Below are 25159 nucleotides of genomic sequence, written 5' to 3'. Positions count from 1 at the left end.
TCCTAGGACACTTGTTTTCAACTTTATAAGGTAAAACTACAACCAAAGAAAACTCAAAATATTTTGAGTATTTTTAAGAAGATCTATAGTTCAGGAGAGTCATTCATCAATAATATTTGTTCTGCATGAGCATTATTAAAAATCCATGTTTGTGGATAACCTCACTTGAATTATGATGTATTTTTAAAATCTATCATTCATTTGTCACAAAAGGGATTTATGTCCAGGAATCACAAAGTAAATTGATACTATTACAAGGGTTTGCTTCAGTGGACATTTAAGTGCTGTTCAACAGGGTAGGGGAATGAAAACTAGGAAGCCACATTCCCTCAATATGGAAGTGAAAGGATTATAGAGAACACTCCACCAATGATTTCAGCCATGTTTCAAATCAAAGACAGGGATTCTGAAGAACATGTCTATAAGTACCTGAATGCTTCCCAAGACCTCAGGTGCTTCAGGACTCAAGTAGGTGATCCTTAGTTGAGGCTTCCAAAATCACAGTTTGCTTGTATACAACTGCCTCTAGAAAACAAGGGGTCTCTTTTTTTGTCTTCAGAATCTAACAGGAAACAGTTCCAGAAAGGAATCATGAGAAATGAACTTCAAGTTCCTCCTTTGAGATGGTGGAAGGGACAGAGATGAAGCCAAGGGGACCATGAACATTAAAAATCGTCATCAGTGTTTCAATGGCTGTCTTCTATGTTATGAATTTATATTATTTTCTTAGTTAATGTAATTTTTTGGAAATATTGTTTCCAATTTTTCTAATTTAACTATTGAATATATCTACATATATTAAACATTCAATAGTTTAATAGTTCTAGTTTTATATATTGTTATAAATATAAATAGTTATAAATATATATAATTTAAATATTTTACTTAAAACCTAGAAAAATAATAGCATAAAAGAAAACATAAGTTATTTCAGGAAATAAACCTGGTTTTTAAATGAAATGCATGATGACCTTAGTTTTCAATTTGGGTTTGGGGTCAAGATGTGAATCTCTAAATAATTATCAAAATTTAATGATTCATTATTTCATATATCCATGTATCCAAAACTGGTTTTAAATTAATCTATTCTGTGGAGAATACTGTGAAAAGTACCCAGAGAGATGACAATGTGTTTTAAGGTGAAGTTGCTGTGACCCAGACACTTACAAATCAAGTTGGTGAAAAAATGACATATAGTTTGTAATTAAAAACCAACAACCTCAATGCAGGCTATGTGGCTAAATATATCCCCTTTTGAAATTTCCAAAATTGGTATTTCCAAGACAAAAATATTCCCAAATGCAGGGACCAGAGCTGAGGACAATATCAGGCCAATATACAGATTTGAGTTAAGTATTGTTAAACACAATACAACAGGCCTAAAACTGAACTGTATATGTTAAGCCCTGCATCACCAAACCAAGACTTAACTTATAGATTTGGCTCTCCCAGAAATGGAACCTTAAACCAATCAATCGGAAATTGGCAGATTAGCACTAGTTGGGCAATTGGATTGACCCCTGCCGTCCTCTCAAGTAAAGTAACTTTACAACAACCAACTCACTTTTTTGGCAATATACCTTCTTTTTCCCATTCCCTTCTGCCTATACAAGTCTTTAATTTTGTAAGCTCCTCGGAGCTCCTTTCTATCTGCTAGATTGGATGTCGCCTGATTCCAAAAGTTTTGTGCTCAAATTGAATCTTAAAATTTTTATTACTCTTCAGTTTATCTTTTAGCAGTATTGATTATACATTTTGATGGGAAATTCTCCCTATCTCATGAAGAAACATAGTATATTCAAAGGGAATTTTTCTTTTCATGTAAAGAAAATAAAATAGAAATAAACATTCTTTCTAAGACATTTATTTACCACCTCTTGGCTACTCAGGGTCCTATTTGAGGTTTTGTTAATATTTCTTAAATTGTCTAACATTTATAAGTGCATTTTGAAAGAATTAAATAGAAAGAAGCTGAGACGGTCAATAATATAAAAATATGCATCTCATACATTCTACTAACTTAGTGAACTAGATGTTTTCTAAAGATACTAGGGAGAAAGACAGAGTATTTAGAATGTTAAATTTCAAATGTCATGTTGATATAGACCTTAAGGCCACAAATGTCAGTTTCACTCCAAAGTTCACCTATATTTTTAAGCATTTTTCTGCCTAAAAAATTCTGTTTTATTCTTGTTTCAGGCATACTTTTTTTTTTTAGAAAACAGCCCATTTTTGCTATTTTGATGTAACAAAAAACCAAATATCTTTAGACTCTGACTATATAATCCTCAGCATGAGAAGCAATCCCTTCATTAAAAATAAATAAATAAGGAAGACACTGTATCTTACACCCTGGAGAAATCCTGAGTATGGTTAGATACCCAAGAAAAAAAGCCTTTGAAATGAATCTAATGTCACGTTATTGAAAACGTAGCTGCACAGATTAACTTTTTTCATTCTGCAATGGCTTACAAAGCTTCAAATGCCCAGAAATCTCCTAAACCAGACCATTTAAGGAATCTAAATAAGCTTGCATGGTTTTAAGCTTTCCGACTTTGAATGCTAGCTTTGAAGTTTTGCCAGAACCTGACTGCAGAAGAGTTGCTTTTAAACTGAATTCATGACACTGGAATTAGTGTTGTAGGTTCAATATGCCTAATAATGATTTTGACCACGCTAACCATAGACAGACAACGCATATGGTAACTCTGAATTAATAACTCTCCAAAGATAAGATGTGTAAAATTCTGGCTCCAATATTTATTTATTTTTCATCTTTACACACTGGGCTTTGGATAGTGTCCAGTTTAAAGAGCCAATTGCTTTCATGGCACATGGCATTTGTCCATGGATAAGAGAACATAGGAAGAAGGAGAAAAGAAAGAAGGTTATGAGGCTTATAAATGTCCCAATATCATATTCCTTTTCCTTCCCTTCATTTTCTCTTTTATATTAGCTGAAAAAACCTGCAGCAAAATTCTGGGCAAAACTCACTGCCAAGTATCCTTTTGCCAATTTCCAGCCATGACCAATTGTAACTCCTCACTTCTCCGGACCTTTACATAAGCAAATTTTTTCTCATAACATGAGGTTAATTACAAAGTCTTTTTAGTAACAACATAAACACTTAATTTAATTTGAACACCTGCATTTTGCCACTCAGGGCAAAAACAAAACAAAACAAAAACAAAAACAAAAGGCTATCATGTGTGTCTCCCCTCCCATCCTACAGTTGATGTAAATTTCCCACCCAAATTAAAAAAAAAAAAAATCCCAAGTCTATATCACTGGAAGGCAAAGTATCCATCTCACATATGGAGAGATTTATTATTGTCTTCAGTTCCCCAGATTTTCCAAGAAAACATCAATGCTGTTATTAGTATGTAAGCCTGTTATCTGTCACAAAATTTAGAGTTAGAATGTTGCCCCATAAGGTTTATTATTCTGCCAACTAAAACATTTGATCTGTAATTCTAATAAAAAGAAGCAGGTAGATATATTCAATAAGTACAAATAACTTTCATTAAACAAATGTATGTGTGCATAAACAGATTAAATACATATCTGAACTAGCTATTTCAAATGTTCATCCAAAAGAAAATTTAAAAATTCTTGTTGATGTGATTGATGACTTTTTGCATATTATTTTGTGAGATTTTTCTACTGAAATGTGGCCCCAGGTAACTAAATATGTTTAGAATTTCAAATAATAATTTTAACCAATTATGAGTGCCTACAGTGTTTTAAAAATGTTTTCTATATTTGATCTGAAAATATAGGTAACAAAATGTAAGAAAGAAACCATGATTAATTTTCTATGTAGTTAGTCCCATTTATATAATGTGTCAAAAATAGTAATATGTAAGGGGAACCCTCTTACACTTTGGTAGGAATGAAAACTAGTGCAGCCACTCTGGAAAACAGTATGGAGGTTCCTCAAACAGTTAAAAATAGAACTACCTCACCATCTAGCAATTGCACTAGTAGGTATTTACCCAAAGGATATGAAAATACTAATTTAAAGAGATACATGCACCCTGATGTTTATATCAGCATTATCAACAACAACCAAATTATGGAAAAGAGCCCAAACGGCTATCAACTGATGAATTGGATAAAAGTTATATAAAGATATATAATGGAATATTATATATATATATATATATATAGAGAGAGAGAGAGAGAGAGAGAGAGAGAATGTTACTCAGCCATAGAAAAGAATGAAATCTTGCCATTTGCAACAATGTGGATGGAGCTAGAAATTATTGTGCTAAACAAAATAAGTCAGAGAAAGACAAATACCATAAGATTTCACTCATGTAAAATTTAAAAAATAAGACAAATGAATATAGGGGAAAAAGAAAAGAGAAGAAAGCCAAGAAATAGACTCTTAAATATAAGAGCAGACTGATGGCTACCAAAAGGTAGGTGGGTGGGGGGATAGGTTAAATAGGTAAATAGGTGATGGGGATAAAGGAGGGCACTTGTGATAAGCAAGGGGGGGGGGGGCATTGTATTTAAGTTAGTGTGAGATCACTAAATTCTACACCTGAAACTATTACACTCCATGTTAACTAATGGGAATTTAAATACAAACTTGAAAAAACAGTAAAATTTATCATTATTTTTTTTTTACTTTCAGTATATAAACGTAAAAGTAAAACTTAAGGAAAATACATTATTTTTACAATTCTTTCCAATCCCACTTCTACATCCTCAATTGCTTAAGCATTTTTAATAAAGATTAGAAGATAATTATAGAAGTTATACTGATTTTCTAAAATGCTTATTTTCAAGTGAATTTTTAAAAACCAGAATTTTTAAATAATAAATGAGTGAGCTATAATAGTTTGTATCATAACTTCTTTAAAAGTATTTTTAATGTATAAAATCAAATGGGATAGTTTATAGTGCTTGAGATGAATGAAACTATACTGTTGATTGACAAACATAAAAATTATATTAAAAGGAAATGGATTAACTAAAATAATTACCAATTGACTTTAATCAATCATCAGCCAATATAAATATTTTCTGTTTGCCAATGTGGAACCCACACAGAGACATAAAAAAAAATGTTCTATGTGTTCTTGGACTGTAAGTTTCCTTCCTACTTTTCTTCCTTCTCTTACTTCTTCTAACTTAATTTTATAGAGAAGATAGGTTAATTTAAATATATATATATATTGCTTAGTGGGTCTGCTTATTGTTGTCTTTTAACTCCTTCAACAATCACTGAACACTTAACACCATCACAGCTTTGGGTTAGGCTTTGGTGATATTTAGATGAAAACATTGCCCTGTATTTGAGGATTGCATAAGTCTATTGGTTAGCCGGATGCAATACAATAAGACAAGTGCCATAACAATACTACACTGTGTTTGAATTCTATGCAAATTTGAATTATGCAAATTTGAAAGAGCATCATATAAAAAATTAATAAAGTCTTACTCTGTGCAAAAACTTTAAAATAGGGTGAATCAACCCAAAATTAAAAATTCATCAAATATGCATGATTTTAAATTTATAGGCAGGATGAACTATGAACTTGTCTGTCTATTGAACACAGCTATCTATTGACACATGGTTGTGTCAACTTAATTGTTAAAAATTATCCACCACTTTTCAGAACTAGGTTTGAATTATTTGACTTTTTTTAAATGAAAATTTCCAGTATTTTCTCTCAAAATAAACAAAACACAAATAGGATCAGACAATTCATAAAATATGTTGTTAGGAAAGTAAGACTCTAAGCCTAGATAAGGCTGCTATAGAAAGCTTTAGAGATATGATACTTTAACTAAACTTTGAAGTTTGTGTAGAAGTTTTCCAGTTAAATGAAGCAAAAAAGACTTCACCATACTGAGAAATAAGTATATACAAATATAGCATGTTGGAAGAGTAAGTAGTCCAATGACTTCTACTCAAGAACAAAGAGAGTGATGAACAATTAGGCTGGTGAGATAAGCAAAAGACACATGCACACACTAATTTGGATATATTATACTGGTGATGATAAGTTATTGAAAAACTAGGTTTTTACCATAATTTCTCAACATAAAACCTTGTAACTCAGTTTTAAAAATACATATAACATCAAAAGATTCTCCCAGATCTCTCTCTCTATAATTGAATTTTTCAGGAAAAAGGCAAAATGTATTCCTGTGACATACAAGACTGAAAATGATTCAACCCAAATTAATAATAAATACTGGTGGAGACTATGTATCAATATTCCCTCTCATTGGTGCTTCCCAAAGTAACTTGCAAAAGTAAGCATTCAATAAATGTGTCTTAAATTGAATCACGTTTTATTTGATCAAATAAATCAGATGTAATTTATTTACTCCTCTGTTTCTAGTTTGTACATTTCCTTTCCTGCTTCTATATATAATTAAGAATTCTATAATTCTCAAATAGCTCAGTCTTGAATTTCAGATCTATAAAATTCTTGCTTTACCTATTTCAAACTCCCTTTTGGGATAAAAAAGACACTTTGTAAAGGTAAACTTAAAACACATAATGTAATATGACTTATAACCACTAATCCAGTTAGTAGTAAGCATTTAATGAATATTTTAATATATCCATGAAGAAAAATCCTGTATGATTTTGTTCCATTTTTTAACTCCTTGCTGACAGATGTCTGTTAGATTCTAAGATATCTTAGCCAAGAAGGCATTAAGTCAGTATCTCTATTTTCTCCTTTGTTTCTAGTTATTTTAAAATATATTACTGGGAACTTTTTGCTTCAAGCTTTGGCACACTACTTTGTTTCAGATCAACCTTTGTGCTAAAAACAGCTTGAAAACTTGATAGAAAACAAAAACAAAAACAAAAAAACAAAACTGTTTGAAGTCGTCTAAAAGATACCAAGGCAGTGAGAACTTAATCCCAGAGAGAAGGAAAATCCAGAGAGGAGTGCCCAATACTTAGTGTTGCTAAGACTTACCTGGTTGATGAAAAGGAAAAAAAAAAAAAAAAAAGAAAAGGAATTTAACATATGTCTTAGAGGAGGGACCCTGGTTGGGGCTTCAAAGGGTTATACCTAGGAATAAAAGATTGACACCCACCTTACTACCAGTTCAATTTTTGATTGGCTTAAAGAGATTTTATCCTAGTCCACTGTCTAAAAGCAAAATTAATTGTCTCTGGAGGAACATAACATCAATAAGATTGTATCTTCAATTTTTCATTTACAATACGCACCATTCATTAAAACTTAGTCCAATTATGAAAAAATACAAAGAGTAATTTAAAAGCAGAGGGGAAAACAAAATAGAAACAGACTCATAGGAGATCCATACTGAAGTTATTGGATACAAACTAATGTACAATCATGATTAATATATTGAATAAATTAGAGACAAGTTGAGAATTCCAGCAGAGTATGAAAAAAATCAAGTAAAAATGCCAGGAATACACACACACACACACACACACACACACACATATATTTAATTATATATATAATTAAAAATTAATTGATACAATCTTCCATTTCTAACCAAAATAGAATAATGAGATTCAAACTTTCCTTCCTTAGAATGTTCCCTGCTTGAAATAGCCAAAATATGGAAAATACACATAAAACAATAGTTCTCCAGAAACTAGACTTCAGGCAATGAAGCAAAATTATCCCTAAAGACATGAAACATTTTATTTATTTTTGAGAACCAGATTTCCAGAAGGGGAGGAGCAGAGAAAAAAGGAGACACGATCTGAAGCAGGCTATGCCACTGGCAGCTGCGATGATGCAGGGCTTGAACTCACAAACCCTGAGGTCACAACCTGAACTGAAGTAGGATGCTCAACCAACTGGGCCACCCAGGTGCCCCTAAAAACAATTTAGAGGAACCCAATAACTGCCCCAGGTTACAGCTTTGAGAGAGTGTCAGACTATATTGTGAAAAGGAGGCTCCCTTGAGAAGATGGAGCTGAGAACTTGGGGAAACCAAGGAGAATGGAGTTTGTAGAACAGAATCCTGGAAAGAAGAAGATGCTCTGAGGGAGAAATACGGAGATCTGCAGAGAATCATCTCAGACTATTCAGCAGCGTACTGATCAGACATGCAGGCCTAACTACCCAAGGCAAACAAAAGAAAATACTCATAAGGATGTATATGTAACAATGGCTAGTTGGCACTCACATAGGGTCAGAAATACTGCTAGTTTTCACTAAACAGGGTAGAAACCTCACAATTCATGTAACATTAGCTATAATATCCAGATAAGTCTTATCTCATATGTGGAGAAAAAATTAGCTGTAAAATAAGCACTGCTTTGGTGCTGCCCAACTGATATTAAAAGCAAGAGCTAAAAGCATCAAACCATTTCCAAGTTAACTGCATTCTAGAACAAAGCTCACAAGATTCATAGGGATACAATAATATCCGGTATATAACAAGGTAAACTTCACGATATCTGGCATCCAATGGAAAAATTACCAGGCACGAAAAAAGCAAGAAAATGCAACTCATGATAAAAAGAAAAGTAAGTTAATTAAAATTCATCCAGAACTGACACATGGCTATACCTGAACTATATTCAGAAAGAGAATTACCAACATGTAAGATATAAAAGTACACAAATCAAAATTCTAGCATGAAATCTAGAAACCGGCTGTGATTTTTAAAAAGTGGTGAATTAATGGCATTCAAAGAAAGAAATTATGTCATTACAAAGAAAATACTGTTGAATTTGAACTGAATTTGACAGGAATAGACAATCCAAAATGAAACACAGTGAGGAGGAAAAAAAAAAAAAACAACTTTAAAAATTTAGAGCATCAGTGACCTATAGAAAAACTTTAAGTGGCCTAATTAAAAAAAAAATTCTGGAAAATTATATAAGTTCCATAAAAATAACGAAACAAAGGTCTGAGAATGTCAAGGAACCCTAAGCACATCAGAAGCACAAATAAAACTGTGCTGAGGAAAATTGTAATCAAATTGTTCGAAACCAGGACTGCAGAAAAAAAACCCTAAAGACACCAGAGAAAAAGACATCGTATGTACAGGAGAATACAGATGAGATTGACAGCAAGCTTTCCAATTGGAAAAGAAATGCAAAAAAAGAGATAATGGAGAACCACTAAAATTACTGAGGAAAAAAAATCAACCCAGAATTCCATACACATTACACGATGTAAATTATCTTTTTAAAATGGAGGCAAAATGAGGACTTTTTGATATACAAAATCTAAAATATTTCATCTGTATCAGACCCACAGCCCAACAGATAATAAAGAAAGTCCCTCAGGTAGAAAAAAGGTGATACCAGAAAGAGGTATGAATCTACACAAAGGAATAAAGGGCACTAGAAATGATAACTACAAATTATCATTTGTAATGATACAAATATGTAAGAACTTTTTTCTCATAACTTAAATCTCTTTGAAAATATAACTGTCTCTTTAAACCATAATATCAAGGTATTGTGGGATTTATAATATTATATGTATAATGTATGGAAATGAGAACATAAAGGCTGCAGGGTTCTAATTCTATATGTAAAATGTTAAGATATTAGTTGAAAGTAGCTTGACAATTTAAACATAAATACTATAGACCTTTACTAAAATAACAAAATAAAATTTATAACTAATAAGTCATAAAGGGGATAAAAATTGTAGAAAATACAATTTTTCAACAGAAAACACAAAAAGTGGGGAAAAAACAAAGAACATGTGAGATAGAAAATAGCAACATGACAGATTTAAACCTAACTGTATCAATAATCACAAAAAATAAATGATCTGAAGTAAAAGACAGAAATAGAATAGAGAAACGTGCAAGACACAACCAATTGCTACCTATAAGAAACATACTTTAAGTATAAAAACACAAAAAAGCTATAAGTAAAAGGATGGAACAAGATATACCATGGTAACACTAACTGAAAGCAAACTTAATTTGCTATATTAATTTCTGATAAAGTAGATTTCAGACAAAAAATTTTACCAAGAATAAAAATGACTATTCGTGTGATAAAAGAAAGGATTAGTTCATCTGAGGCACATAACAATCTAAAAGGTCTGTACTCATCCAGGGGCGTCTTGGTGGCTCAGTTGGTTGAGTGTCTGACTTTGGCTCAGGTCATGATCTCCTGGTTCCTGAGTTTGAGCCCTGTGTCCGGCTCTGTGCTAAAGGCTCAGAGCCTGGGGCCTACTTCGGAATCTGTGTCCCCTCCTCTTTCTCTGCCCCACCCCTGCTTGTGCTCTGTCTGTCTCTGTCTTTCAAAAAATGAATAAACATAAAAAAATTTTTTTGCATGTCTGTACTCCTCAAAATAAAGTTTCAAAATGCATAAAGCAATAATTGCTGGATTAAGAGAAAAGAGACAAATACACTGTCTGTAGTTAGAGAATATCCACCCTTCATTACATAATAAAACAAGAGAGAAAGATCACTAAGGCTATAGAAGATATGACTAAATTTGAACTGGTTGACATTTATAGAATTCTCTAGCCAGAAATGTCAGAATTTATACTTATTTCAAGTACACATAGAACATGTACCGAAATAAGCTTTGTATTTGCCAAAGCTCTGAATATATCACAAATGTAATGAAATTAGAAACCAACAAAAGAAAAATCTCTGAAAAATCCTTAAATACTTGGAAATCAAATAGTATACTTCTAAATAATCCATCATACCAAAGAAAAAATTATTTGGTGGAACTAATTACCCTAAACACAAGTATGGACATGCAACAAATATCAAAAATAAATAAATAAATAAATAAATAAATAAATAAATAAATATAAAAGACTGCAAAACAGAAATAATTAGAGATTGTTGATTTAAAACATAAAAATTAAAACATAAGTAAATATCCTACAAAAGTGAAATATTTAAATAGCATTAATTTGTTCTAATGTCTTTGCTTTGTGACATTATACTCTCTAGGGTAACCATTAAAATAATAATAACATATCTAAATAATAATAATAATAATAATAATAATAATAGCATATCTAACTAGAAACCTAAAAGAGGAAAATGGAATAATTTTTAAAAAATTGAAGGAAGTTAAAAGAGATAAAAAGAGTAAATAAAAGAGAACATAAAACATGTAGGACAAATAAGAAGCAAATCATAAAATGGTAAATTTAATTCCAAATACATAAAAAATTACACTGATATAAATGGTCTGAATATTCCAACTGAAAGGTATGATTGTTAAACTATATGAAAACAAACAACTAACTTTTCTTATGAGACACATCTTATGCATAAGGACAGAAAAAGATGAAAAATAAAAGATGTAAAATGATTTATCACATGAACACTAACAAAAATGAAGCTGTTGGAAATGTACTGTATCAGAAAGCAATCTTTTTTAAGGCCATGGTCATCATTAGAAAAAAAAAAAAAGAAACATGTCTTAATGATAATATGATTGGTCATTCAGGAATATATAAACATTCTAAATAAATTTAACATGATGGATTTAATAGAAATCCCTCAAAAGAGATAAACATAAACTTGACTGAAGTATAAGGAGCAATACACAAATTCAGAATCACACAATAACATTCATCTCTCAATGAATGACAGTAATAAGCTAACAACAAAAAATCAGTTAAATATATAAAAAAATGAATAAATATGACCAACAAATTCATGTAATTGACATACATGGAATATGGTATCTAAAACCTGGACATGAATTATCTTCAAGCACATAGGAAACACTTATCAAAGTAGATCATATGTTGATCCATGATGTGAGTTTTAACAAATTTTTGAAGGATTGAAATCATAGAAAATAGGATTTTTGACCACAATGAAATTAAACTAGAAATAAAAAACAAAAAGTAATTTAAAATTCTAAAATCTTAAAAATTATATCCTTTTAAAAATCCATGAGGCAAAGAGGTCTATCTAATAGAGATCAGGGAATATTTGCTAATGTTCTGAACTGAATATAATAGAAAAACTACTCAACAAAATTTGTGGGATTCAGCTAAATCCATGTTTTTAAGGAGATTCATATACCTCAAAATGTACATACATAAAACAATGAAAGGATAAAAATAAATTATCCATGTATTCATGTCAAAAGTTAGAAAAGGAACATTAAATTAAAGAAAGCAGTAGGAATAACTAACAAAGGTAAGCACAGACATTAATGAAATAAAAACAATGATCGAGTATGAACATAAGAAATGTTCATTCTTTGAAATGACTAATATAATGATAATCTTTGGCAAGATTGATAAGAAAAAGAGAGAAACTAGAATAACCAATATCAGGAATTAAAAAAAAATGAACATTAATGATTTTAGATTCACTAAAATCTATTTTCTATAAAATACCTACACTAGACACTCATCTCCTTTCACAGTGAATTTTAATGAAGTACAGAACACATTTTAAAATATTATTTCAAGGCTCAAATTTCTACTTTGTACTTGACTAGGCAATTTTTAGTAAAGCTTAATGACCCTTAACTTTTCTGAACTTTTCTTAACTGTGTATGGACTGGCTTCTGAAACCAGTAAAAAATTCTCGTCTCTTTTTTCTCCATAAAATGATTATTCCCACATACTTTTAATTTTCAAAGAAAAATACTATAGTTCTAACAACCTTCAATGATGACCAATTAGGTCTTTTTTTTTTCATATCATTATGAGTTCATGAATTATTTTTGTTTTGTTTCAATAAATTATAGTCTTTTTTTTTAATGCTCAGATTATCTTCTCATTTGCCAATGACAGCTTCTTCAGGTTGACTCATATGTCCTTTTTACATCACCACATTAGTTTTTGATAAACTCCTTGGTTCCTGGGAAAAGATGCTCCAGATTCATCTTGTACATTCATATCCTGCATTAGACCTGAAATCAGCCATTTCTCCAAGGACCCCTGGTTCCTTTAGTGAGAAATTATGTGTAGAGACCAAAAGTGGATGTTCTTTGCCATTGGGTTGCTATTGAGTTTTGCTCTTTTTAATGTACACAGCTAGGAAATACATGTTTTTAGAAAGAAAATATAAATCTTAAGTTTATACTGGTATTACAAATTCAAATTTAAGATTATAGAGTTCTTTTTTTTTTTAAGCTTTATTTTTTTGAAGGAGAGACAGAGTGTAAGGAGGGGAGTAGCAGAGAGAGAGGGAGACCCATAATCCAAAGCAGGTTCCAGGCCCTGAGCAGTCAGCACAGAGCCCGACACGGAGCTGGAACTCACGAACCATGAGATCATGATCCGAGCCAAAGTCGGACACTCAACCAACTGAGCCACCCAGGCACCCCAAGTTTATAGAGTTTTAAATGACCTATCTGATTTTATGTTTGTATCTCTTTTTTCCTACGTTGATATCTTGGTTCTCATAAAATTAGACATGATGCCTACTTCCTTTATATATACATAAAATAACTTCAAAATAATACTTATATTATTACTACTAATTGTATTGATTATGGTTTAAGATTTCTCTCTCTTTTGCATCCTTACCTTATATCTTACTAGAGATACACAGTCAAAATGCATTATCTTAAAATCATTTGAAAGAATTTACTTCTTTGTATGGTTATGCTACCATACAATTGTTCTTTTGAAAAATATTGTATCATTTAGACCTTTTTAATATCTTATAAATTGAAAGAGATATATTTATTCATGAAATTAAAAAGAAAATAGAAGACAAGGGACAGACTGGGAGAGAATATCTGCAAAATATATATCTAATAAAGGATTGCTAGCCACAATATACAAAGAATTCTTTAAACTCAATAATAAGAAAATGAACGAACTAATTTAAAAATAGGCAAAAGACCTAAGTAGACATCTCACTAAAAAAGATACACATGGCAAGTAACCCTATGTAAAGATGTTCTACATCATATGTCATCAGAAAATTAAAACAATTAGATACTACTACATAACTATTAGAATGGCCAAAATCCAGAACACTAACACCACCAAATGCTGGTGAGGTTGTTCATCACTGGTAGGAATATAAAATGGTACACATAACTCTGGAAGACAGTTTGGCAGTTTTTTTGCAAAACTAAAAATGGTCTTACCATATGACCCAGTAATCAAACTTCTTGATATTTATCCAAACAAGTTGAAAACTTTGTCTACACACAAACCTGCAGACAGATTTTTGAGTGGGTTTATTCATAATTTCCAAAATTTAAAAGCAACCATAATGTCCTTTAGTATGTGAATGAATAAATGGTAGGACATCCAAACAATGGAATATAATTCAGTGTTAAAAAGAAATGAGATATCATGCCATGTAAAGACATGGGGAATACTTAAATGGATATCACTATGTGAATGAAGCCATATGAAAAGGATACATACTGTATGATTCCAACTATCTAACATTCTGGAAGAAGCAAAAACTACGGAGACATTAAAAAGGTCAGTGATTGCCAGGCGTTGAGTATGGGGAGGAAAGAAATCATCTATGAAAAATCACAGATGATTTTTAGGGCAGTAAAACTATCCTGCATGATGCTATAATGGTGGATACATGCCATTGGAACCCACAGAGAGTACAATACTAAGAGTGAAAATGTAAAGTTTGGGTGATAATGATGAGTCATTGTAGATTCATCAATTATAAAAAATGTATCATTCTGGTGTGGGATGTTGACAAAGGAAGAGACTGTGTTTGTGCAGGGATTATAAGAGAATTCTCTTCACTTTCTGATCAGTTTTGCTGTGAACCTAAAACTACTCTAAAAATAAAGTATATTAAAAAATGTGAACGTAAGTAATGCTTGATCTAGTGGTTAAAATGGTATATCACCAAGGACTTGACTTTGCCCCACATCTCTTTTTTGCTTTCTGAGGTGTGTTATCTCTAATATTCTTTATGGTGGCTTCCTCTAGAATCTTCCATGCCTATAAATTATAGTGGCAGCTTAAGTCTTACATTCTCACAAAAATAGAGAATATAAGAGAGATAGACTCTTCTACAGAGACTCATTGACATATTGGGGAGAAAGTGTTTCTCCCTTAGAAACAGAATGTTCTCCCTGCAATTCATTGGCCCTTAAGTTTTCTGTACATCCCTGAGTTAAACACTGAGACAGTGGTATAGAACAAATGGATGGACCAAGGTTAATCAAAGAAAAGAGGACAGAAAACCCAACACTGATCATTTGTGTAAGTGAATAGTTCTTGAGAAGAAATAAAACGTTAACAGATGTATTTTTTAGGTCTTATTTCTTCCTGTGAATTTGAGTTATCATTTGTTGGTGCTTCCTTTCAGCTTGAAGGACCTCCTTTAGAATTTCTTTGAGAGCAGTTGGCTCAAACTTTTATTCATGGTTTATCCAGGACCTTTTTTTTTTTTATTTCAGCTCATTTTTGAAGAATAAGTTTGCTGAATATAGGTTTTATTTTATTTTATTTTATTTTATTTTATTTTATTTTATTTTATATTAAGAGAGAGAGAATGGGGGAGAGGGGCAGAGGGAGAGGGAGAGAGAGAGAGAGAGAGAGAGAGAGAGAGAGAGAGAGAGAGAGAGAATCTTAAGTAGGCTCAAAGCTCAGTGCAGAGCCCAGTACAGGGCTTGATCCCATGACCCTGGGATTCTGACCCGAGCTGAAATCAAGAGTTGGACACTCAACCGTTTGAGCCACCCAGGCTCCTGGTAGATGATTTAAAAAAAAAAATTAACATTTATTTATTTTTGACAAAGAGAGATAGAGCATGAATGGGGGAGGGGCAGAGAGGGAGACACAGATCCCAAGCAGGCTCCAGGCTCTAAGCTCTCAGCACAGAGATCTATGCACTATGAGATCATGACCTACACCAAAGCTGGACCCTTAACCGACTGAGCCACCCAGGCACTCCTAGATCACTTTTTAAAATCAGCATTTGAATACTGTACATTTTTCCAGTGCTTTCTGGAATTGTTCCTGATGAAATTTTAGTCATTAATCATACAGATACTCCTATACATGATGATTTTTTTTCTTTGTCTTCTCAAGATATTTTGTCTTTGGTTTTCAAGTCTGACTATAATGTTTCTAGAGATGATCTCTTTATGTTCATTCTCTTTGGGATTGGTTGAGATTCTTGGATCTGCAGATTAATGTTTTTCATCAAATTGTAGAAGTTTCCAGTTATTATTTTTTTGAATAGTATTTTCAGTCCCTTTCTTTCTCTCATCTCTGTTGGGAAATCCAATTATATTTACAATTGGTATACGTGACCTTTTCCTATAGGTCTCTGTGGCTCTTTTCAATCTTTTATTTTTGTTGTTGCTGTTCTTCTTCCAATCCATGAGCATGGAATTTTTTTTTCTATTTTAGCAGATGTATTCTTAATTTTCTTTCCTCTTGTGAGTCCTACATCATTTGAAAATGTTAGAGAGTGGTACCCTGAACGGCAACACCTCTGTACCAACACCCCCATCATCCTGGTGGGGACTAAACTTGATCTCAGGGACAACAAAGATATGATTGAAAAACTGAAGCAAAAGAAGCTGACTCCCATCACCTACCCACAGGGTTTGGCCATGGCTAAGGAGATTGATGCTGTAAAACACCTGCAGTGCTTCGCTCTCACACAGTGATGCTTCAAGACAGTGTTTGATGAAGTTTTTGAGCAGTTCTCTGCCCACCCTTAGCCTCCACCACCAAGAAGAGGAAGAGAAAATACCTGCTATTGTAAATATCTGTTCCCCTCTCCTGCCCTGACCTCTCAAAACCTTTGTATGCTTTGCTAAAAAATGGTGAAGCCTTTACGCTCAATGCCAAATTTCTGTAACAGGTTAGTTTTTCCATAAAACCATATTGAACCAATTAAGAAAAATGCCTAGATCCAGGCATGTGTATGGGTGAGAAAGAACACTCAATGTTCAAGTCATTTATGTATCTCTCCTGGTTTTTACTTTCTACTGGACCTTTTTGAGTCTCCTCTTTCTACATGCACAAGCTAATGATATGCCAGGAGTGTTTAAATAGCTCAGGGCCTTTCCAGTCCACTTTCCAGCTAGGTCTTTTTGGTTCTTGTGAAAAACAGTGACTAGGAATATGCTGCCCAAAACCAAATGCAACATCAGACTAGTGGAATAAGATAACAGCTATACCTCACATGCTATTTTCAAAAGGTAATTTTTCCAGGAAATAATGAGCCCGAGTCCACGGCGATAAAACCCTAGTGGTCCTCATGGCCTACCTTACCTTGGCAGAACTTCTACATTGCCCAAGCTTGGAGTGAGGAGGTGGTGTCAACTGTAGGCCAAAAGGACAAGATTCTTGCTCTCCTTGCCTCAAGTCCAACAATTTTTAAATATAAATGCTTTTCAGATTGTTTGGTAAATTTCTAAAGTCTTATAGTGGTTGTTTCAATCATGCTCATTTTATAGTTAGTTTTCGGGTTATATCTCATTCATCCATAAGTCCTCTATAATCTCTTTCATGAGTATAAAAACAAGGAATGATCAGGAGCTCATGAGCAGGAAGAATAAAAAAAAATACATGTGTTTATTTTTAAAGCAGTCCAAAATCCTCAGAATAAAATAATTAAATGTTTTTGCCATATTTTGGGTTTCTCTATGAAAATCTACATACTCTAATTAACTTCCTATTATTACAATTTTATAAAATTCCAGGCCAGAATATTTTACTAAACCAACTCTTTATTAAGCAACTCATTATGTCTATTTTAGCTCTCCTTTGCTCGGTTCTTAAATAGCAAATCTTTTGATTTATTTATTTACTAAATTTTTACTACTTTTCTAATACATGCTAAATATTGTTCTATGAAGTTAGAAGGCAACAGTGATAAAGATGCAGATTTTATTTCAGGGAAATCATATTCTAAGGGAGAAGTTAAACAAACCAAGCCCATTAAAATATCAGCTGATAGCACAGAAGATATGTTATTTGGCCTTCATAACACCTTCAGTAGAAAATTTTTACTTTACCGAAGGTGTTCTGTTGCCTCTGCCACCTTCTCTCCAACATACTTTCACATAAGCAGCATCTATTGGTCCCTTGTGTGTGCAGAGAGAAGTACAGAAACCTATACGGTTTTAGAAAGCTGCACCAATAAATTTTCTGGAAGCCACTATCTTTTCTCAAAGTCTTCCTTCTTTCCCAGAGCTTTCAGTAAACCCCCAACCCCCACGGTTCTATTGAATCCCCTAAGCCTTTATATTTTCTAAAATCTTAATTGAGTACTTAAAAAAAATAAGAGTGAAACTACATGTTTTTAAGACAAAAACATTTCCAACTTTCTGTGATTAATACCAAGAAAACAGAAATTTTCATAATAATCAACTAAACAATTATTCTTTTGCTGTCATTTTCAAGGAAATAAATGTCAAAGCATGGTTTTATAGTGAAACACTGCAATAACCTATAAATTTTCCAGTGAAAGCAGCTCTATAGGGTAGATTCATGATGAGATGAAATGAAAGAAGCAGGATTAAGCAACAGTCAACTGATATTAAAATGTCAAACACAAGGTGAAAATAATCCTTTGATTGAAGATAGTAGAGTTTGTGGAATTCACATGTTTTCACAAGGATGAACAACTATTTCAATAAAGATATTTTCTTTCATTTTTTGACAAGACACTGTTCTGTTGAATCAATTGAGGAAAAAAAAGGAAAGAAATATCAATGCTTAGCTCCTGTATAAGTCAAAATAGGTTAACTTATGCTATGATAATAAACTAACTCCAAATTCTCAGCAGCTTAAAGCAATAAAAAGTTACTTCTTGTTTTTGCTGCAGGTTCCATGCTTCCACGCAGTGCAACGACAAAGTCTCTGCTCATTATAGGCATTGAGGCTGATGGAGGCTCTGTTTCAATACTTGCTTCTAACAATCACCAAGCCACAAGGAGAGGACTCGGTAAATTGTGCATTGATTGTTAACGCTTTTATTGAAAAGTGACATACATATTTCCATTCTCATTTCCTTGACCAAAAAAGTCGCATGGCAATTCCTAACCACAAGAGCAAGAATGTTAAGTTCTTCCAGCCACCTGGAAGTATAACCAGAATATTTGTGAGCAGTTCTAAATACTACCTCTGCTCTTCACGCAATCTACAATCTAATGAGGGGAATTAGACATCGACTCCAATGTCATTATAAGAAGAGATATGATAAGGGCTGACAGCATAATGATAAAAATATAATGGTAATGACAATAAAAATGTTAATAATGTCTAGGTTTTATCAATTTATTATTTTGCCAGTCATCATTCTAAGTGTTCTACATGGTACTACTAATGCATTTTATTTTCAAAACAACTCTATGAGGTAGGTTGTATTGTTACTGTCTTGTTTAATAGATGAGAAAACTGAAGTACCAAGAGGTTAAGTGACTTATGCATAACATATATATTAGTGAGCCAAGATTAGAACCTAAAGAATTTGGTTCCTGAGCTTGGACATTACAGGCTTAGGACATAATAACATGCTTGCCATAGTACTTTGATTTTCAACCTTTGCTTTTAATTTACAAGACGTGTCTTCATCTAAAAGCTTACTTAAAAAGTTAAGAACTAATCCAAGTGATGCATCTTTAGTTAAAGTGGGGCAGCATGTACTGTCTTCCAGTTACAGATCTAGAAAGTTGGCATTAACATAAAAAAAAAACCTTGACACTTATTTGCTAAAAATATGACTAATTAATATAACGCTTCACATCCTCATACCTTAGCTAAATTATCTGTTTGTACAGGTGCTTTGTGACATTAAAAAACAGAAAAAAAACAAGTGTCCTGAGACACAAAGTCATGAGTCTATTGTCACGCTAAAATTTAATAGACTAAGTTTTTTATTTCTAGAGTTCAATTTTTTAAAAACTTTCTCAACTACATGGACACAAACAAATCCAGGATTAAGAAAGCTGTAAAGGAAGAATGGACAATGCTCCATAAGAAGGCTGAAAAGCACTATCCTACCAGTTAATTATTAGCCAGCTGGGTAATCTTGTTTAATTCTATAAAGAGGCCAAAAAGCACAGCTATCTGGCAGCCACCAACAGAGAAGGAGAGTCTGAATACCCTCTATACTCCATGAAATCCATGCACCTGTCGAAAGTATTTGCTCTTCCAATCTTCAATGTGCTTCCCATTATTCATTCTTCATTAACATTGAAATGAGAAAAATACTGAGATTTATATTTTTCTGACTTCTCTACCACTAACTGCTTTCTCCTAAATTGTCTGCATATAAGAAAGAAACACAAAGCCAATATCTATAATATTTCTTCTCAGAATACAGCATTTAACTTTAGTAGTCATTACTACATATAGTTTTAAGGAGATATATACTTGAAAACAAGCAAATACAAATATTTGGCATCTTACCTACCTTTAAAGCAATTAGGTGAAATATAAGAAATAATTTAAATAACTACAAAAATAAATAGATATATAGATATTATACACACCCCTCTTTCCTACACACAAACACAAAGACATTCATTTGCTGAATACTTCCACTTTCTATGGTTCTCTTTTAATTAACCTCATGAATATATTAATGTATTTCAGCCATGCTACATAAAACTGTTTTTTAACCTCCATAATTATAAGTGGGTGTCAGCATGTTTTTTAAAAAAGGGTTAAAATATTTCATTTCTTAGATTATTTTCAACTCTACTGTTATTAAGATTAATTCACAACTGTAAATTTGAAAAAGCATTTTGGGTTTAGATAGCAAAACTGATAATATTTCAAATGTAGTTGTTCTACATTTAAAATGGAATCAGGGCACCTGGCTGGCTCAGTCAGTTGAGCATCCGACTTCAGCTCAGGTCATGATCTTGCTGTTCGTGAGTTCGAGCCCTGAGTCAGCTTCTGTGCTGACAGCTCAGCCTGGAGCCTGCTTAGTGTTCTGCGTCTCCCTCTCTCTCTGCCCCTCCCCAGCTTGCACTCTGTCTCTGCCTCTCAAAAATAAATAAACATTAAAAAAAATTAATGGAATCAAAAAATATGGTAATTTAATGTTGAAACTAGTATAACATGAAGTGTTTTCTTGAAAGTGATTTTATATTTCTTAGAACCTTAAAATATAACTCTGGCATATCTCCTACATCTCTTCTTCATTCTCTGTGGTTTATATTACAGTGTGTGCTACTGAATGCAAAATTCAAAGTCTCTTTTAATTTTCAAAAAACCCGTAAGTGATTAAGAGGGCTTAACTGAAATTTCTTATGGTCCTTGGAGAAGTTGGACATAATACATAAAAAATCCTAAAAAAATAAAAACAAACAAAAAAATCATACTCACTTGAGACATTCTTGGTTTTTCAAATCTTGTCTTGTACTTCCTGCCAATGGTACTTTTCTGTCTGAGCTGTTCCCTAGTAAATCATTCTGTCTCATTCTCTAAGACATTTAAAATTCTTCCTTTCTCTTTTGTTTACAGTAGTTTGTTCTTTCATGGAAATCTGGGTACTGGGTAGTAACTTTATATCACATTTGTGTTGAACAATCAATTTCCCCAACTAAATAGTTACATTTGTTTAATCAGGTTATTTCACTCCCAAGAACCCTGTTTATAGTCTCAGTACTATAGCTATAAAATTTGATATTAGATTTATTTTTTTAGATTCCACAAGCATCTTCCATATATTTTCTCCTATATTGTAATGGGACATTTCTATAAAACACTATAGTCAAAGATATTATCATCATTGTCCCAGTAAACTACAAGGTTCCATTGCTGTCATTAAGGACTTACCTGCCAAGTTAGAAAACTTATGTTTTAACAAAAGTCTTTCCTGCCATCCAAATGGCCACAGCTGCCACAGTAATAAATGCCATCCTTCCTCAGTATCTATCTCTCTAAATCTCCAAAGAGTAATGTCTGAACAAAAAACAAAAGGGGTAAAATCACATAGAGCCTGATTATATTTTTGGAATGAGCTCTATTAGCTGTACTTGAAGAGTTTAAATGGAATGGGAAAAAAATAGAAATTTTTCCCTAAGAGAATTTTTTTTCTGTACATATGAGTATTGGTTATGCTAAATTCTGAAGTTTCCTTCTCTGGGTTAGTAGGGCATTCTAAGCCAAATAATTTCATTTGGCTTTGAGAAGTGCCATTATTTCTGTTAAGCCAACTAGAAGTTTAGCAAATTTTCTAACTTCCCTTTGATTTATTATGTAACCTTAAAGTTCTTTAATATCACTCTTTTTTTTTTTTGCTATCTGACCTCTCAGTTACATTGTCATACATGTTTCTTGCTCTCTCAAAGGGAGGTGATCTAGATTAATGAGTTTGAACTCCACAGATTAATACTCTATAAGTAGAAATCATTTTTCAATTGGTATTATTTCACTATTTCAATTTTCTCAAATCACTCGGGACCCATACTAACCTAGAGGGATGACAAACAATAAGATTAAGCTAGAACAGCCATGATGTAAATTCTCACACAACCTTCAGAAAAATATGAGTACCAACGTTGTTAGGATTAGACCAACGACAAGCTAACTGCTGCCAAAGCAGGAAGACAATTTGTTCTTAAAGGATCTTACCAAGCTCTTTCCCTAAGGCTTCCCCTTTAACTAAAATCATGCCCAGGAGATAAATGGAAGCCAGTGAGTTATAATGTACAGAAGCACAGATTGTTCACTGAAGTTTGATCAAAGAGAATCAGACTAACAGAGCACAGAGACAGCATTGGTGGTGCAAATTAGTCTGGAAAGGTGATGTTACGGTTGTAACAGCCTTCCATAGAATCAGGATTTATTAACATTGAACACGTATTCTACAAATGTAGGCAGAATACTGTTGGAAAATTAACAGATGGATTAACATTAATATTACACATTATCAATTATGTATTAAATGTTATTTATAACAATACCGTATTTTAGAAGGAAAAAACCTCAACACTGAGATTTTCATCATCTGTCTTTAAGAATTTCAGGTACCGTAACCCTGTTCTTCTAAGATAGTAGTATGGTGGTGGTAGGAGTAGTAATCGGAAGTAACTTGTAACTCCTAAATAATTGCAGTCGTTTGCACTATGTACCTTGTCAGTGACAAAAAAAGCATTCCTCTTTAAAGACAAACCGTTAAGGACACGTAACATTTATGACATTGCTTACTACATTATAAGCACATACCAAGTGATTTACATACATTGTCTATTAGTAGTGAGGTACAGAAAGATACATTTCTCAAAAGTGCTTCAGTATTTACTGAAATTTGATCAAAGAGAAATTTGACTTTTTAAAATCACGTTATACAATAAAATAAACTATCTTCATCATGAATATATATTAGAAAGTTTCAATTAATTCATTGTTAACGGATAATATGAATGGTGTTGCAAACATTTGATGGAGACCATATGACCACCAGAGAGTTTAGCTCTTTACCATCATATGATCATGTGAATATTCACTACAATAAAAATACTCTGAACAATTGTTTGACCAATATTTTCAAGATAAAAATAGAAGAAAGATGCTGCTAAAAGCTTTGAAAGTACAGCTTTGGAGTCACATGTGACCAATTACAGTGCTTTTGGGGTAAAAATATTACTCCCATATTACAACTAGGAGGAAAAGCTAAGTATATCAAAAGTAAAAAGCAAAACAAAACAACAAACAAACAAAAAACCAAACCCCACACAAAAAAATTAATATTTAAGTAGTGGTTAAATGGCAATAAAAGCACTGTTAAGAGAAATTGTAGACTTAATTCTCCATTAATTGATACAACAAATTGAATATTGTCCATAAGCCAAAGACAATCAAGTAAGTTTTATCAGAAAATAATTTAGCTAAGAGATAGATCTAGAAGAATTCAGAACATGTGAAAAGAGAGGAATATTATTAATGATAAAGAAGTTTTATGTGGTAATATGTAACCCACAATAAAAATGTAATAGAGTACCTTTATTTATGTATGTTTGATGGATGGTTTTTGAGCTGGTGACAAAAATAAATGGTTAATGTAACGTTACAAAGGTACTTTTGCCTTGGAAGATGTATGGAGAAAAATAAATCCTGGACAGTGTGTTACAGTGTGTTGTAATCTTAGGTTTTACATAAACACCAGAGAGAAAAAAAATGCAATGAATTTGATTCCCAGTCGTCTCTTATAAAGATCTGATGTGTAAACATAAATTTAAAAATGTGAATTTCTAGGCAATTCAGAATTTCTTTTTTTTAAAATTTTTTAATGTTTATTTATTTTTGAGAGGGTGAGAGACAGAGTGTGAGCTGGGGAGGGGCAGACAGAGAGGGAAACAGGAATTGAAGCAGGTTCCAGGCTCTGAGCTATCAGCACAGAGCCAGACACGGGGCTCGAACTCACGAACCATGAGATTTTGACCTGAGCTAAAGTCACATGCTTAACCGACTGAGCCATCCAGGCACCCCTAGGCAAATCAGAATTTCAACAATTCTGTTCAGAATCTACTCACAAAAAACAAAACTTAAAATAAGTTTTGATGATTTCATGCAACTAACTATCAGATAATTGGAAGCATTTTCTAAACTACCAAAAGTAATACACGGTTGTGGGATATCATCATGGAGGAAAGGATTATGAATTAAGTTTTAAAGGAGGGCACTTGTTGTAATGAATACTGGGTGTTATAGGTAAGTGATGAATCACTAACTTCTACTCCTGAAACCAATATTACACTATATGTTAACTAACTAGAATTTCAATAAAAACTTTTAAAAAAGGATGATGTTATTTTGAGTAATGAATAATATATTGGAAAATAGGTTTTGAGTGTGTATTGTAACCTGCTAAAGTTAATAATACTAATAGAACTCATTAAGCAAAGATTTATTGAATATCTTCTCTTGCACACAAACATTCTAGACCTCAGAAACATCTGAATGAATATTGAAAGATCGCCTTCCCTGAAGTAGTTTATAATTTAACGAGATAAACAGATATGCATCATCAAAGCAAACCAACAAAAAAAAATCAAGTCAGATTTGACACTGTTCAAATATTTGTAATAAAAGATATTGATTGATTTGGAGAAGATGACCTTTGAATGTCATCTATAATTGATATACAGGTTTAATGCAATTCCTAACATTTCAGAAACAGTTGTGTAGATATAGACAATATTATTTTAAAGTTTCTATGAAAAGACAAGGAATCGGAATAACTCAAGCAGCTTTAAAAGAGAAAAAGGAAATAGGAGAAATAAGTCTACTTGATTTCAAACCAATATATATTT

The 25159-nt window shown here is 32.4% G+C and overlaps 1 protein-coding gene across 1 annotated transcript in view; it reads left to right on the top strand.

The window, feature by feature from the left end:
* The window catches only part of LOC106980072 (ribosomal protein L18-like), an 89298-nt gene that overhangs the window by 24375 nt on the left and 39764 nt on the right, over window positions 1–25159 (top strand). The window contains 2 exon segments of the mRNA XM_053223360.1: window positions 16321–16484; window positions 18718–18837. Of these exon segments, the coding sequence (XP_053079335.1) occupies window positions 16321–16484; window positions 18718–18837 (284 nt within the window).

The sequence above is a fragment of the Acinonyx jubatus genome, chromosome B2, assembly GCF_027475565.1.
Source record: "Acinonyx jubatus isolate Ajub_Pintada_27869175 chromosome B2, VMU_Ajub_asm_v1.0, whole genome shotgun sequence".
In the NCBI taxonomy this organism is placed as follows: domain Eukaryota; kingdom Metazoa; phylum Chordata; class Mammalia; order Carnivora; family Felidae; genus Acinonyx; species Acinonyx jubatus.
The sequence above is the reverse complement of the archived record's forward strand: the minus strand, read 5'-3'. Positions and strand labels throughout refer to the sequence as shown.